The sequence below is a fragment of the Pogoniulus pusillus genome, chromosome 35 (assembly GCF_015220805.1).
Source record: "Pogoniulus pusillus isolate bPogPus1 chromosome 35, bPogPus1.pri, whole genome shotgun sequence".
In the NCBI taxonomy this organism is placed as follows: domain Eukaryota; kingdom Metazoa; phylum Chordata; class Aves; order Piciformes; family Lybiidae; genus Pogoniulus; species Pogoniulus pusillus.
Window position 1 is genome coordinate 11,298,047 of NC_087298.1, and position 17,658 is coordinate 11,315,704.

Sequence of the window (17,658 nt, forward strand, 5' to 3'; positions counted from 1 at the left end):
GTTTATGGGTGTGGAGTTTTTTTTTCCAAGCACCTTCAAATAAGGAACCCAAAGTTCTCTACAGGCACTTCCACACCCAAAACAGGCTCTGCTTTTGGGTCTGTTTCATAGGAAAAAGTCTTCATCAGCTCGGTGTTATCCAAGTCTATTCCTCACTGCCACAAGAAATCACATCTCATTTTCCTAGGCTGAATCCCAACCAGGACCATAAAATGCTCCATCAGCTGCCAAAAACCTGCAGGCCTGTGGGCAATGAAGGCAGCAAGTCAAAAGCAGTGGTAGAAGAGAGATGAAGGGTGGGTTTGTGTTTTAGGGCTGATGATGCTATGCTGCCTCACTGCCTAAATTCCCAAGGTCAACAGCAGTCAGATCCCAGGCCTGCACCCACCCACAGCTCCACGTAGACAGACTCCTGAACACTGCTGCAAGAGCTGCATCTGCAGCCAAGAAGCCAAAATCCTGTCTCTGCCCAGCCACAGGGCTCTGGGCCAAGGCAAAACTCAGTGTTCAAGTGCCAAAGGGTCAGACCTGAAGCCTTGGTCTGTGCTCAGAGCTGGCTTTCCCCTCAGTGCACAGGAATTCCTGCAGCAGGGAGCATGGCTGCATTCAGAGGCTGGGTCCAAAGCACCACATGCAGCATCCCTGGGCACTGCTGGCTGCAAAGCCTGCAAGGCTCTTGGGGTGCATTCAGAAGTGAGGGCAGCAGGTCAAAAGCAGATTCTGCTCCCCCTCTTCTCTGCCCTAGTGAGGCCACATCTGGGAGGGCTGGGTCCAGTTCTGGGCTCCTCAGTTCAAGAATCATAGAATCAACCAGGTTGGAAGAGACCTCCAAGCTCATCCAGTCCAACCTAGCACCCAAGAGGCAGGGAACTGCTGGAGTGAGTCCAGCAGAGGCTACAAAGATGCTGAGGCACTTGGAGCATCTCTGAGGAGTAAAGGCTGAGACCCCTGGCCCTGGAGAAGAAAGGAGATCCTATCAATGCTGATCAATAGCTAAAGAGTAGAGGTCATGACAATGAGGCTGAGCTCTTCTCAGTGGTGCCCAGGGGGAAATGGGCACAAATTGGCACCCAGGAGGTTTCACTTGAACACAAGGAGAAACTTTTCCTGTGAGGGTGCTGAGCCCTGGAGCAGGCTGCTCAGAGAGGTTATGGAGTTTGCTTCTCTGCAGAGATTCTGACCCCCAGCCCCCACCCTGGGCATTGTGCTCCTGGGCAAGCAGCTGTGGGTGCCCTGCTTTAGCATGGGAGTTGGACAGGATCATCTCCAGAGATCCTTACCATGCTGGGATTCTGGGATTCTTGGCTGTGTGTTCCCATTTAAGGAGTAAAGCACTGATCCTGCCCAGCACTTAGCTCTGCTCACAGGGAGCATCTCTCAATCCCTGCTGTGGGAACGTGGTTGGAAGAGAAAAAGAGGAGCCAGTGCAGAGGCTTGAACCCTCCATGCCAGCTCTGGCAGAGGGCTCAGCCATGCCTGCTGCCTCTTCTATACATAGCCATGCAAGGCAATGGCCTGCACTGCATAAGGGCTCTGCTGCCTCCTGATATAGCTCTTTAATTACACAGCACTGGGGAAATCTGAGGTCTCCAGGGCAGATAGGGCTCTTGTTGGCTTTCTGCTTTGCATCCTGCAGGGATGGAGTTTAAAGAGAGCCAGTTGTGAGCACTGGGGGCTGCTTGCTCCTCCCAGTCCTGGCTCCTGAGGTCAGCAGGGAAAGCATCCAAGAGCTGCAGCAGGACAGACTGTTTCAATTTAAAGGCTGCAGAGAGGCAGAGTGAGGGACTTTCTCTCCCAAAGTGTACAAGACGTGATCAAATGCCTCTCCCAGTCCTCACAAGCCCTTCCCAGAGAACATTCCTAGCAGTTTTCCCTCCATGAACACTGACCAGCCCTGTGCCAGAGGCACAGACCAGGATGAAATCCTCTTCCTCCTCCCACCCTCGCCTTCGCTTCTGGAGCACAGGAACGTTGAGAGGATCCTTCATGCATCTGCCCTTCCCTCTTCCAAAAAGCAGAATCCCCAAGGGGGATCAAGAGGGGAAAAGAAAAAACAACCACCTCTGGCCTCAAGGAAAGCATCTGCAGCTCTGGGGCTCCAGGCAAGCAGTCCTTATCCTTCAAGGAATCAACATCTTTCCAAGAGGAGATGCTGAGCAGCCCACGGGCAGAGAGCATATGCTGGGCTGAGGGGTTACACAGATTTGTGTCTTCTGATGGAAAACCAACTGAGGGACATGCCCAGCACAGCTCCTGCCCTGCAGCAAGGCTTCCACTGCCCACCAAGCAAGCACAGAGCAGTTGTGCTGCTCCCAAGCATTTCACAGGACCAACTGGTTGGAAAAGCCCTGAAGATCACTGAGCCCAACCATAGAATGGTTTAGCTTGGAAGGGATCTTAGAGCTCATCCAGTGCCAACCCTCTGCCATAGGCAGGGGCAACTCCCAGTAGAACAGGTAGCTCAAAGCCTCATCCAGCCTGGTCCTGAGCACCTCCAGGGAGGTTGTGGGGCACAGAAGCACAGAATGTGATCTTTGATCTTTGATCACATTGGGTGCTTCTGTGCCCCACAACCTCCCTGGGCAACCTGTGCCAGGTTCTCACCACCCTCACATGTGAGGAGAGAGGATGTGAGAATGAGAGGAAAGGCTGAGGGAGCTGGGGGTGTGCAGCCTGCAGAAGAGGAGGCTCAGGGCAGAGCTCATTGATGCCTGCAGCTGCCTGCAGCTGCCTGCAGGGAGGCTGTAGCCAGGTGGGGTTGGGCTCTGCTGCCAGGCACCCAGCAACAGAACAAGGGGACACAGCCTGAAGCTGTGCCAGGGCAGGTTCAGGCTGGATGTTGTTAGGAAGTTGTTGTGAGAGAGAGTGATTGGCATTGGAATGGGCTGCCCAGGGAGGTGGTGGAGTCTTTGTGGCTGGAGGTGTTGAAGCCAAGCCTGGCTGGGGCACTTAGTGCCATGGTGTGGTTGGTTGGGCAGGGCTGGGTGCTAGGTTGTGCTGGCTGAGCTTGGAGCTCTCTTCCAGCCTGCTTGATTCTATGATTCTATGATTCTTGCAGGCCCCCATCAGCATCTCTAATGCTCTGTGGGCATTTCTCTAGCAGGACAACAAAAAGTCCTCACCCAAAATGCTGCTGACCCCAAAGGAGAGTGCTTCAGCCAAGTGAAAAAGGAAGCCCACAGGTACAGCAGCTCATCACTTAAACCCCATCCCACTGAAAACAAACAACAAACCAACCAAGCATTAACAGCTTCCAAACTGGCTTCTGTTCTCTGGCCTCTTGGCCACCACTGCTGGTTTAGTGCAACTGCCCCAGCAGTATCAACTGAAGGAAAAGTTCTGGCCAAGTCCCCATCCCACCCCACCCACTTGGCATCAGCCCATCCCCAGCTGCCTGCTCCCCTTCCCACACGTGCATGCCACAAGCCACACTTCTCTGTGCAGCCCTCTGCCAGTGTGGTTAACCAACTGCTGCCTGGGGCTGGGTGAGTAGAGCTGGTGGGCAGGACATTAGAACAGCTCCACTGACAAGTGGGCATTGACTGGTGCCAGAGCAGGAGATGGGCCCATGCTCACCTCCAGCACCCTGTGCTCACCATCCCACTCCCCTGCTGCTCCAGTGCTGCAGGTCCTTACCCCAGGCTGGTGCAGGAGCCAAGCTGAGACCCCAGTGACAGCTCCAGCTCTCGTGGCACATGTTTCCCTACCAGCATTTCAAGAGAGGATTGTCCCATGGCAGCAGCTTCACAGCATCACTCACCTCTGCTCTGAGTGTTGGGGCAGTATTAGGAGTTTCCACACTCATATCATAGAATCAGAGAATCAGAAGAGTGGCAGGGGCTGGAAGGGACCTCCAAAGCTCATCTGGCCCAGCCTCCCTGCCACAGCAGGATCACCCAGAGCAGATCACACAGGAACACATCCAGATGGTTCTTTAATTATCTCCAGACAGGGAAACTCCACAACCCCCCTGGGCAGCCTGTGCCAGGGCTCTGTCACCCTCACAGGGTAAAAATTCTTCCTCAGGTTCACATGGACCCTCCTGTGCCTCAGCTGCCACCCATGTCATAGACTGGTTTGGGCTGGAAGGGACCTTTAAAGCTCATCCAGTCCAACCTCCCTGCAGTCAGCAGGGACATCTGCAGCTAGAGCAGGTTGCTCAGAGCTCCACACAACCTGACCTGGGATGGTTCCAGGCAGCTCCCACCTCCCTGGGCAACTCAGGCCAGTGTCTTGCCACCCTCAGCATCAAAAGTTGCTCCCTTCTGTCTCCATTCTCCCTCTTTCAGTTCAAACCATCACCCTTTGCCCTGCTACAAAGTCACACAGAATCACAGAGCCAGGCAGGTAGGCAAAGCTCCTCAGGAGCACCAAGTCCAACCTAGAACCCTGCTCTACAAGGTTCACCTTAAACCATAGCCCTAAGCACCACATCCAAACCACCCTGAAACACAGCCAGGCTGGGGGACTCCACCACCTCCCTGGGCAGCTCATTCCAGTCCCTGACCACTCTCCATGAAAAACTTTGTCCTAATGTCCAATCTAAACCTCCCCAGCCTCAGCTTGAGGCCATTCCCTCTTCTTCTGTCTCCAACTACCTGTGAGCAGAGCCCAGCAGAAGCCTCTCCAAGTCTGTCTCCATCTTCTCCACCTCTTTAAGCACTGAAAGGCCACAAGGAAGCTTCCCTGGAGCCTTCTCACCTCCAGGCTGAACAACTCCAACTCTTTCAGCCTGGCCTCACATGAAGAGCTTCCAGATTTGGAGTAGATCTTTCTTTTCTCCTGGGCACCACTGGGTACATAGAGAAGCTGAGACCCAGAGCTCACCGACCCTGCAAGTTCCAGCTGCTTGCTCTGCACAGCAACAGCAATGAGCCCAACACTGCAGACTCTCACCCTGATTTTCTCTACCACCAGCTGCATTCAGAGCCCCCTGCCAACCACAACTACCCAACCCTGCCTCCAACCTCATGCTAACCTTTGGGTGCTGGAATCCTTCAGCAGATCTCAATGACCCTGCAAGTTCCAGCTGCTTGCTCTGCACAGCAGCAGCAACGAGCCCAACACTTCCAGACTCTCACCCTGATTTTCTCTACCACCAGCTGCATTCAGAGCCCCCTGCCAACCACAACTACCCAACCCTGCCTCCAACCTCATGCAAACTTTTGGTTGCTGGAATCCTTCAGCAGATCTCAGCAGAGATCTGCTCTTGGAGCCCCCTGACAGTAGTGTGAAACAGAGCTGCTTGGCAGCAGCTGAAACACCTCACTTGGAAGCTCCTTTTCTTTCCACTTCTTCTGAGCAGAATGACACTTGTATTCACTGTGACTCATCTCCTTGACCTTTCCATTCACTTTTAATGGTGCAAGCTGGAAATAAGGGCACACAAACAATGCATTCATTATTCAGCTGGCAAACTGCAGCCCTTCAGCCCAAATCTCTACCCTGCAGCAGACGAGAGCACACTGAGCAGATATCCCCTTCCAGCACATCTAGGATGAGATCCCTTCAAAGGCCACACAAAACCCACTGCTTCAGTCCTGTTTGAGGGGTGCAGATGAATGAGTTTTGCCTCCCCCCTCCCCCAAACTTTAAACAGATGAATAAAATGACTGTGAAAATGCTGCAGGAGAAAGGGAAGAGGAAGGGAAGAGGAAGGGAAGAGGAAGGGAAGAGGAAGGGAAGAGGAAGGGAAGAGGAAGGGAAGAGGAAGGGAAGAGGAAGGGAAGAGGAAGGGAAGAGGAAGGGAAGAGGAAGGGAAGAGGAAGGGAAGAGGAAGGGAAGAGGAAGGGAAGAGGAAGGGAAGAGGAAGGGAAGAGGAAGGGAAGAGGAAGGGAAGAGGAAGGGAAGAGGAAGGGAAGAGGAAGGGAAGAGATTCCTGGGAACGTGGTGGCAAATGTCACCTCCAGGATCACAGTATCACAGTATCATCAGGGTTGGAAGAGACCTCACAGATCATCAAGTCCAACCCTTTAGCACAGAGCTCAAGGCCAGACCATGGCACCAAGTGCCACGTCCAGTCCTGCCTTGAACAGCTCCAGGGAGGCGACTCCACCACCTCCCCGGGCAGCCCATTCCAGTGTCCAATGACTCTCTCAGGGAAGAACTTTCTCCTCACCTCCAGCCTAAATCTCCCCTGGCACAGCCTGAGGCTGTGTCCTCTCGTTCTGGTGCTGGCCACCTGAGAGAAGAGAGCAACCTCCTCCTGGCCACAACCACCCCTCAGGTAGTTGTAGACAGCAATAAGATCACCACTTCCCCTCTTCCACCACACCTGAACCTTTACCACCCCACACCTCATTTTCCCCCAAACCCACAGCACCTGGCTTCTATTGGAGTCTTCTCCCACCCCAGGTGTGACCACTTTACCCTCCCTACCCACTCCCCTTTATAATTGCCCCAGGAAAGGCAGAATCCCTAAGCTTGCCCAACCGGGCAGAGGGTCCTCCTCTCATGGTGACTGGTGAGTACCCATGGTGCACACTGGGTGATGGTGGAGGGCATTCAAAGGCCGGGGGGCCTGGTGGCCCCCCGGTTAGCTAGGACAGAGACTCAATGATCATTCCAACATCACCCACGGGTGCTGGCTGTGTGTCCCTACTGCTCAGTGTTTAGCTGCTGCTTTCAGCTCACTGGCTGGAGAGCAGCCAGACAGAGAGGGATCTGGGGGTGCTGATTGATGCCCACCTGAACATGAGCCAGCAGTGTGCCCAGGTGGCCAAGAGAGCCAGTGGCATCCTGGCCTGCAGCAGGAATGGTGTGGCCAGCAGGAGCAGGGAGGTCATTCTGCCCCTGTACTCTGCACTGGTTAGACCACACCTTGAGTGCTGTGTTCAGTTCTGGGCCCCCCAGTTTAGGAGGGACACTGAGATGCTTGAGTGTGTCCAGAGAAGGGCAACGAGGCTGGGGAGAGGCTGAGGGAGCTGGGATTGGTTAGCCTGGAGAAGAGGAGGCTCAGGGGAGACCTTATTGCTGTCTACAACTACCTGAGGGGAGGTTGTGGCCAGGAGGAGGTTGCTCTCTTCTCTCAGGTGGCCAGCACCAGAACAAGAGGACACAGCCTCAGGCTGTGCCAGGGGAGATTTAGGCTGGAGGTGAGGAGAAAGTTCTTCACTGAGAGAGTCATTGGACACTGGAATGGGCTGCCCGGGGAGGTGGTGGAGTCGCCGTCCCTGGAGCTGTTCAAGGCAGGACTGGACGTGGCACTTGGTGCCATGGTCTGGCCTTGAGCTCTGTGCTAAAGGGTTGGACTTGATGATCTGTGAGGTCTCTTCCAGCCCTGATAATACTGTGATACTATGATGAGTTGGAGTAGCTGGCTGAACTGGAGGCTCGTGGGTGAGTAGTATTGTGTTGCCACGGAATTGCTTTGGGTGGAAAATGAGCCTCTAAAACTGCCTGACAGCCCCCTCCAAGCAGGGGGGCTCCAGCAGGACCTCTTAGTGACCTCTTCTCTCTAGGAGGTCTTCCCCCCTCCCATCAACTTCTTTTGCAGCCTTTCCAGCAGGGGTTGCAAATTCCCCTGCCTGGTTCTTGCAAGCTAGAGAAGTGCAGAAAGGCAGGGTTAGAAAAGGGCTTTAAACAGTTGGCTTAAAAGCTGAGCCAGGAGGGGTGGAAAAAAAACCCAACCTTATTACTTTATTTACTCTGAAAGAATTAGCATCTCCCTGGCTGCAGATGCACAGCTTGCTCTGGGCAGGGATGGATCCAGACAGGCTCAGGCCAAGCTAACAGGAAGATTTAGCTGTCTTTAAGCTGGGCAACCTACTCAGGTCTTCAACAAGCTGTAGCCTCCCCAGGAGAAGAAAAGAGCTTTGAAATTGGCATCCTCCTCTATCAACTAGGAAAACAGAGTGCCCAGGTCCCCCAGGGGGACATCAACCATGCAGAGCTGTCCCTCAGTCTCAGTACAAGACTGAAGTTTGGCCTTCCAACCTTTCCACTGGTGCCAGGTTGGCCTTCAAACCTTTCTCCAGTGAATCTGGAGCTGTAGGGGCTGAGCAACGTGGAGAAATACGGCACCAGGAATGGGAGAGGCTTCCCAAGAGAGCAAACCAATGCACTTCACCCACAGCCCTGGGCAGAGCACTCAGCGAAGCAGAACACACAGGAACTGCTCTCCTGCACCAGCAAAGCAGCTGAATGTCACCAACCTTAAGCCAGCTAAAGGCAGCATGACACCAGCTTCCTTCATAGAATCATAGGAGCAAACAGGTTGGAAGAGAGCTCCAAGCTCAGCCAGCACAACCTAGCACCCAGCCCTGACCAACCAACCAGACCATGGCACTAAGTGCCCCAGCCAGGCTTGGCTTCAACACCTCCAGCCACAAAGACTCCACCACCTCCCTGGGCAGCCCATTCCAATGCCAATCACTCTCTCTGACAACAACTTCCTAACAACATCCAGCCTAGACCTCCCCTGGCACAGCTTCAGGCTGTGTCCCCTTCTTCTGTCCCTGGCTGCCTGGCAGCAGAGCCCAACCCCACCTGGCTACAGCCTCCCTGCAGGCAGCTGCAGGCAGCAATGAGCTCTGCCCTGAGCCTCCTCTGCTGCAGGCTGCACCCCCCCCAGCTCCCTCAGCCTCTCCTCACAGGGCTCTGCTCCAGGCCCCTCCCCAGCCTTGGTGAAGGGAAAGGGAAGAGAAAGGAAAAAGAGGGAAGAGAAAAGAAAAAGAAAGGAAAGGGGAAAAAAAAGAGAGAAGAAAAGGGAAAAAGAGAGAAGAGAAGAGCCCAGATCCAGAGCACCCAACCTCAAAAATGCTTTTGTGTAGCTCCTTAATTTATTTATTTTAGCTCTCAAGATTTTTCCAGTCACATCCACAGAGCAACCACTGCATCCTTTGGATGTTCACTCAGTGCTAGGCTTCATTTCAAGATCCTAGAGGCTTGCCAGCAGTAACCCAGTGGCTAATCACACCACGTTGCCAGCTTCAGGGCTTTGGTTTCTTTCCCTCTAGCAGAGCATTTTAACAAAGTTTTTCCATTCTTTCACATCCCCACTTTTATTTCATGTCCCTTCTCTCCTGCTTTTGCTCATTCTTCCCACACTGAGTTTTCCTTTCTTTGGCACAAAGGTTTTCTTTTAGTTCATTTTTTGAAGGGAAGCTGCCAGCTTGCAAAGTCAGGATCCGTCACCTAAGCTCCAATTTAACTAGTGAGGATGTCTTGGATGGGCAGCAAAGACAGAAGACAATCCCAGGAATCTCTCCCTGTGAGGTTGGAAGAGAACTCCAAGCTCACCCAGCCCTGCCCAACCAACCAGACCATGGCACTAAGTGCCCCAGCCAGGCTTGGCTTCAACACCTCCAGCCACAGACTCCACCACCTCCCTGGGCAGCCCATTCCAATGGCATCAGCCCCCCTGCCATGCCCAGGGATACCCTACCCTAGAGCAGGCTGCACACAGCCTCAGCCAGCCTGGCCTCAAACACCTCCAGCCATGGGGCCTCAACCACCTCCCTGGGCAACCCATTCCAGCCTCTCACCACTCTCCTGCTCAACAACTTCCTCCTCACCTCCAGACTCACTCTCCCCACCTCCAGCTTTGCTCCATTCCCCTCACTCCTGCCACTCCCTCACACCCTCAAAAGTCCCTCCCCAGCTTTTTTGGAGCCCCCTTCAGATCCTGCAAGGTCACCTAGGAGCCTCCTCTGCTCCAGCCTGCACAGCCCCAACTCTTTCAGGCTGTGCTCACAGCAGAGCTGCTGCAGCCTCTGAGCATCCTCCTGGCCCTGCTCTGGACACTCTCCAGCATCTCCACATCCCTCTTGTCCCAGGGGCTCCAGAACTGGATGCAGTACTCCAGGTGGGGTCTGAGCAGAGGGGCAGAATCCCCTCCCTGGCCCTGCTGGCCACACTTCTGCTGCTGCAGCCCAGGCTCTGCTTGGCTTTCTGGGCTGCAAGTGCACACTACTGGCTCCTGTGGAGCTTCTACTCCAGGAGCACCCAAAGATGCCTAACTCCTGCCTGTGTAGTGACACAGGCTGTTACTCTAGGATAAATCCTATAGACCTTCAACTTGACTCGATTCCAGTAGACCTCAGCATTCCCAAATCATCCTCAGGAGCAGGAGTATCAGAGCCATGCAGCAGAATCGGAGCTCTCCTCACTAAGTGATGAGCAAAGTGTCCACAGAGCATAGTGGAAGAAGTCTTCCTGCGTGTGAAAGAAGCCTGGGAAGAGGTTTGTGTTGTGGTTCATTCCTGGTATCTTTCCCAGACAATTCTCTCATTTAAAACAGCAGTTTCCATTTACCAGAATGCAGGCCCTGAGCAGAGAGAAGCACTTCTGCAAACAGAGCCCAAACAACCTTTCTCTGCACAACTCTTTGATTTTACAGCACGAGGGCTGCATCCTGACTCCTGCTACACCAAGCAGGCAAGAGCCTAGGTGAGCAAGTGTGCAAGGACAAGGTGAAGGCAGCAGGGATTTCCCCTGTTTGGGTGGACAAGTGTGCAAGGACAAGGGGAAGGCAGCAGGGATTTCCCCTGTTTGGGTGGACAAGTGTGCAAGGACAAGGGGAAGGCAGCAGGGATTTCCCCTGTTTGGGTGGACAAGTGTGCAAGGACAAGGGGAAGGCAGCAGGGATTTCCCCTGTTTGGGTGGACAAGTGTGCAAGGACAAGGGGAAGGCAGCAGGGATTTCCCCTGTTTGGGTGGACAAGTGTGCAAGGACAAGGGGAAGGCAGCAGGGATTTCCCCTGTTTGGGTGGACAAGTGTGCAAGGACAAGGGGAAGGCAGCAGGGATTTCCCCTGTTTGGGTGGACAAGTGTGCAAGGACAAGGTGAAGGCAGCAGGGGTTTCCCCTGTCTAGGTGGACAAGTGTGCAAGGACAAGGTGAAGCAGCAGGGATTTCCCCTGTCTAGGTGGGCAGGTGTGCAAGGACAAGGTGTAGCAGCAGGGATTTCCCCTGTCTAGGTGGACAAGTGTGCAAGGACAAGGTGAAGCAGCAGGGATTTCCCCTGTCTAGGTGGGCAGGTGTGCAAGGACAAGGTGAAGCAGCAGGGATTTCTCCTGTCTAGGTGGGCAAGTGTGCAAGGACAAGGTGAAGATCTAAATTTGCCCTTGTGAGGCAGCAGGGATTTCCCCTGTCTAGGTGGGCAAGTGTGCAAGGACAAGGGGAAGGCAGCAGGGATTTCCCCTGTCTAGGTGGACAAGGGGAAGGCAGCAGGGATTTCCCCTGTTTGGATGGGCAAGTGTGCAAGGACAAGGTGAAGCAGCAGGGATTTCCCCTGTCTAGGTGGGCAAGGGGAAGGCAGCAGGGATTTCCCCTGTCTAGGTGGACAAGGGGAAGGCAGCAGGGATTTCCCCTGTCTTAGGAGCTGCCACACTTCAAAGTGAACTCACACAACAGCAGAGCACCAGCTACAAATGAATAATAGAACCAAGCAGGTTGGCAGAGAGCTCCAAGCTCAGCCAGCACAACCTAGCACCCAGCCCTGCCCAACCAACCACACCATGGCACTAAGTGCCCCAGCCAGCCTTGGCTTCAACACCTCCAGCCACAAAGACTCCACCACCTCCCTGGGCAGCCCATTCCAATGCCAATCACTCTCTCTGACAACAACTTCCTAACAACATCCAGCCTAGACCTGCCCTGGCACAGCTTCAGGCTGTGTCCCCTTCTTCTGTTGCTGGCTGCCTGGCAGCAGAGCCCAACCCCAGCTGGCTACAGCCTCCCTGCAGGCAGCTGCAGACAGCAATGAGCTCTGCCCTGAGCCTCCTCACAGGTGAGGAGCCAGCATTGAAGACCTCAGCTAGCAAGTCCACACTCTTCCCCCCCTTCACACCAAAAGTCAGCAGCTCTTCAGCAGGCTCTCCCTAGAGAGCAGAGATGAAATGGGATTTCTCCACTGCCCAGCCTATCCCTGCCCAGCCAACACTGTGATGCTTCACACAGGAGAGCTCAAGTTCTCCTTAGCTTTGGTGCAAGCCAACAGAACCAACTCAACCTGAAACCAGCTTCTGCATCCAGCTCCAGCACCGCAGGGAGCAGCTGTCAAAAACCACCTCGAAGGGAAAACAGTCAGGAAAAGAGTTTTCATCTTGACCCCAGCTTCCATGGAAGAATAATACATTACCTCAGCTGAATGCCTCATGGAAGGGGCATGGCCAACAGCTGGGTGCTTTTCATTTACAAAGCCCTGGTCCAATCTGGCAATACACTGACAGCACAATCCAGGATTTAAGTTGGAAATCAGCCCTGCCATCAATTCCAGGCTTAGAAAGTCATATTTCTCCTTGTAAAATGATATCAGCTCCTTTGGATTGGCAAAAACATGAAACCAAACATTTCTAACTGTCTGGATAAAGTTTGGGGGGGGGAGGGGAAGGTTATTTTATTCACATATATATTAGCTCATTCTAGATGGCTGAGGGGAAAACCAAAGGGAGAAGCAATAGATGGCAACTGGACCCTTCCTAATTTCCAGCACATGATGTACTCTTGCCACACTTTACCACTTACAGGAAAGTGCTGCTTCCACAAGTTTTCAGCCACTCAATTCCATGGGAATCTGTAAAAGCAAAGGCAGATTCCAGCTCTCTCTGTGGGCTAAGATTTTTGTGTGACATCATCTGGTTAAAACACAGGAGCTGGCAGGGCAGTGTTCAGAGGGAGTCTGGTTGGTGTTGCCTTTGACATTGCTCTCTTGCTCTGGAAGCACTCTCTGGAAGGTGTATTCCTCCCTTTCTTTGGAGCCACCTGATGGATCTGCTTCTAAAGGTGACCCCAGAGAAGTCCTCTTTAGAAGCAGATCCATCAGGTGGCTCCAAAGAAGGCTTCCTACAGAGAAGCCAACTAAAATGAAACTGAAACAGGAATGGTCTGAACTGAAATGAAGCTAAAGAGAACTTGGAAGGATTTTAAGAGGCTGTAGAGAGCATTACTCAAAGCCACCAGCAAGTTCCAGTGTGACTCCTCCCTCAGCTGAATTATTTGATGTCCTATTAGGAGGCTCATTAGGCAAACCTCAAAGCCTTTCCCTGCAAGAGTCATTACTTGGAGCTGCACAGTGGTCCTGCAAAAGCTCTCCAGCCACCCACTGCAGGACCAGCTCCAGCCACTCACTGCAGGACCAGCTCCTTTGCACCCAAAAGCTTCAGAGAAGTTATCAGGTACCTTTAAAAGAAGGTTGCTCTTGTGCTGGGGCTGTCTGATGGCTACACACCAACAGGCAAAGTGCCTAGGGATGCTCTGAGATCCTTGGAACACGAGCAACAGACAAAAGGAGAGGGAAAGCTTTTGTCATCTGCCTTTTGAAGGAGTCAAGAATCAGAGAGTTGGTTCAGTTGGAAAAGACCTCAAAGATCACTGAGTCCAACCACCAACCCAGCACCACCATGACCACTAAACCATGCCCCCAGCTGCCATGTCCACATGGCTCTTGAACAGCTCCAGGCATGCTGACCCCAGCATCTCCCTGGGCAGCCTGTTCCAATCCCTGACCACTCTTTCACTAAAGAGAGGGGTTTTTTTCCCCCCTACTATCCAACCTTAGACTGGTAATAATTCAGCTGGCAGCTAACACAAAGTCACAGAGTGGTCTGACAAAGTGGCTGCACAGGAAGGGAGTTCAAGATGAGCCAGAATCATTCCAGCTCTTTTCCAGGCAGCAAACTGCTCTAACAGTCCCACAGTACAAGAAACTCTCTCCAGCTGCTGGTGACTTTTCCAGCAGTGATGTTCTTCTAGAGACATTTTATCCCCTGTCTAGCAACTTCTTTTCCACCTTCCTCACCCTTTGCAAGCAAACCATTAATGCCAGCATTCCTCATGTCCCCCCACCTTTCCTTTTCCTTACGGTCACTTTTAAGAACCCAGAAGTTACACTGCCATGCAACCAGGATGCTGTGTCCTGCTCACACACAACCCACCCTGCAAACACCACTGCCTGGGCTTCCCAGCAAGGAAAAGGGGGGGAAAAAACCCAACCCAGAGCACACAAAAATCAGGCATGAAAGCTGAATCCCAGACAGCTCAGCTCTCCGGGCACTTCTCAGCTGCTCAAGTTACTCTGCAAAGCTGCAGCTACTTTAACTTCCCTGATTGCAAAATCAGCCTTGCCAACGAAGTCTCTCCCTTCAAGGAGGGCAGAAAGAAAGACCTCAGAGCCCTGATGCCTCTGCTACAAACTCTGAAAGAGCACAGAAAACTCTCCCAGACCCCAAGCACATAGCAAAGTTCCTCAGCAGATCCCAAACACACAGAAAACTCTCTCAGAAGATTCCAAGCACATAGGAAAGTTCCTCACAGATCCCAAACACACAGAAAACTCTCCCAGCAGATGCCAAGCACATAGCAAAGTTCCTCAGCAGATCCCAAACACACAGAAAACTCTCCCAGCAGATGCCAAGCACATAGCAAAGTTCCTCACAGATCCCAAACACACAGAAAACTCTCCCAGCAGATGCCAAGCACATAGCAAAGTTCCTCACAGATCCCAAACACACAGAAAACTCTCCCAGCAGATGCCAAGCACACAGGAAAGTTCCCCAGAAGACCCAAAGCACACAGGAAAAGTCCCTAGCAGATCCTAAACACACAGAAAGCTTTCCCAGCAGATCCCAAGCACACAGGAAAAGTTTCCCAGCAGATGCCAAGCACATAGGAAAGGTCCCCAGCAGATCCTAAACACACAGAGAACTCTCCCAGCAGACCCCAAGCACATAGGAAAGGTCCCCAGCAGATCCCAAGCACACAGAAAGCTTTCCCAGCAGATCCCAAGCACATAGGAAAGTTCCCAAGCAGATGCTAAAGACATAGAAAACTCTCCCAGCAGATCCCAAGCACACAGGAAACTTTTTCCCAGCAGATCCCAACCACAGAGAAAACTTTCCCAGGAGATCCCAAGCACAGAGGAAACTTTTTCCATCAGATCCCAAGCACAGAGGAAACTTTCCCAGGAGATCCCAAGCACACAGGAAACTTTTTCCAGCAGATCCCAAGCACAGAGGAAACTTTCCCAGGAGATCCCAAGCACAGAGGAAACTTTTTCCATCAGATCCCAAGCACAGAGGAAACTTTTCCCAGCAGATCCCAAGCACAGAGGAAACTTTCCTAGGAGATCCCAAGCACAGAGGAAACTTTTTCCATCAGATCCCAAGCACAGAGGAAACTTTCCCAGCAGATCCCAAGCACAGAGGAAACTTTTTCCATCAGATCCCAAGCACAGAGGAAACTTTTCCCAGCAGATCCCAAGCACAGAGGAAACTTTCCTAGGAGATCCCAAGCACAGAGGAAACTTTTCCCAGCAGATCCCAAGCACAGAGGAAACTTTTCCCAGCAGATCCCAAGCACAGAGGAAACTTTTCCCAGCAGATCCCAAGCAGACAGGAAACTTTCCCAGCAGTTTCCCCTCCTCTCCCTCCCCACTCCCCTCCTCGGCTGCCCTGCTCCGGCATATCAGAGCCCAGGTTTCAGGCAGCCGTGTGGAAGGCAGAGGGCTCCAAGCTCACTCCAGCCCCAAAGCATCCACGCAGCGAAAGCAAAGAGCTTAGCCCCAACTCCTACACGGCCCTAAGGAAATGACATTCCAAGGATTTGGTGGGGTTTCGTTTCTGTTTTCCTGGCTGCACGTCCAATGCCGCCGCGCATCTGGGATCTCACAGCTCTCCTGTTTGTTACGGGAGCAATCCCTTCGAATTGAGGCTGCTGGTGCAAGGTGGAGGGAGGGGAAGGGAGGGGGGGCACAGAGTGAGAGCTTTGGGGTCCAGCCCTTGAAGCTGCCACAAAGCTTTTGTGTGCAGCCTCGCTCCGGCAAAGGGGATGCCAAGAGGGGGAGAGAGAAGCGATCGCCGGACAAAAAGTTTCTTCTCCTCCCGGAGGAGGAACAGCACAAGGCAAAGAGCTTTGCAGCCAACTAAAGACACATTCGCACAGATATTAACCTCCCCCCCTCACCCCAACCCCGCTCCCCCCCAGCCGTAAAGAAGCGAAGCCTCCAGAAACACATCCCCTGACTTTCCCTCTCGAAGTGGAGCCCAGCAACAGGCAGCTCTGCTGGGAGAGAACAAGAAGCGAAAGGCGACCAAAGGATTGTTTTAAGGTCGGGTTTTTGTGTTCCCCCCTTTCCCGGGCCCCCTGACAAATGGCATTCGGAGAGTCTCGGGCAGCTAAAGGAGGTTTGGGTGGGTTGCTGCTCTGCTTCCCCCCCAACTTCTTCATTTTCTCTTTCCTCCCCCTCTCCTTGCACTGAGGAAGGCACAGGACAAACGTTTTTTGCCCCTTCCAGAAGTCTCCTTCCTCTCCTTGCTCCCCGCTCCCGGCCCCCTTCTCGCCCGCTGCCCCCCGCGTCCCTCCCGCAGGCAGCGGGGACGCGCAGCGCTGAGGATGAGGAAGGGGGGAGGAAAGGGAAGGAGAGGTTTGAGGAGAGCTGCTGGTGGTGAGGGGGTCACTTACCTGCCTGCCCGAGGCACAGAGCCCCCAACAGCACCAAAGCGACGGCTCCCGACCACTTTCGTATCCAACTTCTCCTTTTCCACCGCGTGTGCGTATCCATGGTCCACAAAAAATAAACCACAACAAACCACCACCAACGACCACCCAAAACCAAGAAAAAACACCCAAAAATAGATAGGGAAAAAAAAAAAAACAACCCTCTCTACCCCCTCCCCAACCCAAACCAGGACACCAAAGGCTGGGGATAATTCGAGGGGGGAGGTTAAAAAAAAACACAACCACCAAAAAAAAAAAAAAAAAAAACAAAACCCAAAAAAGGGGGGGAAAAAAGACCAAGAAAGCCCCAACTTAATCAAAAATCATCAACTATATACAAGCGAAGAAAAGCAGCTCAGACCCCCCCCCGCCAGCCCCCCCCCGGGAGAGCAGCCGCTTTATAAAGCCATGGGGCGGGCGGAGGGCTGCCGGGGGCTCTGCTGCGCTCACTCCCGGCCCCTGCCTGCTCCTGCAGCCGAGGGAAAAAAAAAACCGACCCAAAACTTTTCTTTCTCTTCCCCCCCCCCCCTTCCTCCCCCCTTCTTTTTTAAACTTTTTTCCTCTTTTTTTTTTTCCTTTTTTTTTTTTTTTTTATCTTCCCTTTCCCACACCCCCCCCCGCCCCTTTCCCTTTCCCCTTCGCTTCCTTTTAAACCCAAAGCAAAGACTTTGTCAATCTTGGAGCTGTGCAGCAAATCAGGACAACGGCCCGGCCCTTTCCTACCCCCCCCAACCCCCAGACTCCCACCCCCACTCCCCCCCCCCCCCATCCCCTCCAATGCACCCCCACCCCAAAGCCCGCCCCACTCCCGGCCCGGCCCCGCGGCAAGTTCGAACCTTGCGGGGCTGCAGCGGCGCTGCTGCCACGGCACAAGCCACTGCCAGCGCCCCCCACCCCTCCCAAAACCAAGGGGCTTACCCCTAGAAAAGTTAACGCCATCCGGAGCGTGGTTTGCTTTTTCCCTCTCCCTTTTCCCTTCTCCTTCCAGGATCCTCAAGGAGATAGGGCCTGGGGCTCAGCGGAGGCATGGGGAAATGGGTGCAAAAAGAGTGCAAAGGGTGAAGCTGCTGCTGCAAACCCTGCCAAGGGTGAAAGTGCAAGGAGGGGAAAGGGAATAGGTTAGGTGGAAGCTGGGCTGGTGAAAGCCTGCTCTGGGAGGTCAGCGAGGAGGTCGGTGAGGGATGGAAGCTGCGTGCACAGCCCTGCTCTGCTCCCCTGGAATC

General features: G+C 53.4%; 1 protein-coding gene across 2 annotated transcripts in view; it reads right to left on the reverse strand.

The window, feature by feature from the left end:
* Positions 1-16,637, reverse strand: part of COL5A1 (collagen type V alpha 1 chain) — a 213,993-nt gene extending 197,356 nt beyond the window's left edge. Inside the window, exon 1 of one of the 2 annotated variants that reach the window (XM_064171508.1) lies at positions 16,400-16,637. In XM_064171508.1, coding sequence (XP_064027578.1) covers positions 16,400-16,499 — 100 coding nt within the window. In that variant the 5' untranslated portion in view covers positions 16,500-16,637. The remainder of the gene's footprint in view (positions 1-16,399) is intronic. The other variant, XM_064171507.1, reaches the window with a different exon arrangement.
* Positions 16,638-17,658: the final 1,021 nt, after the last annotated feature.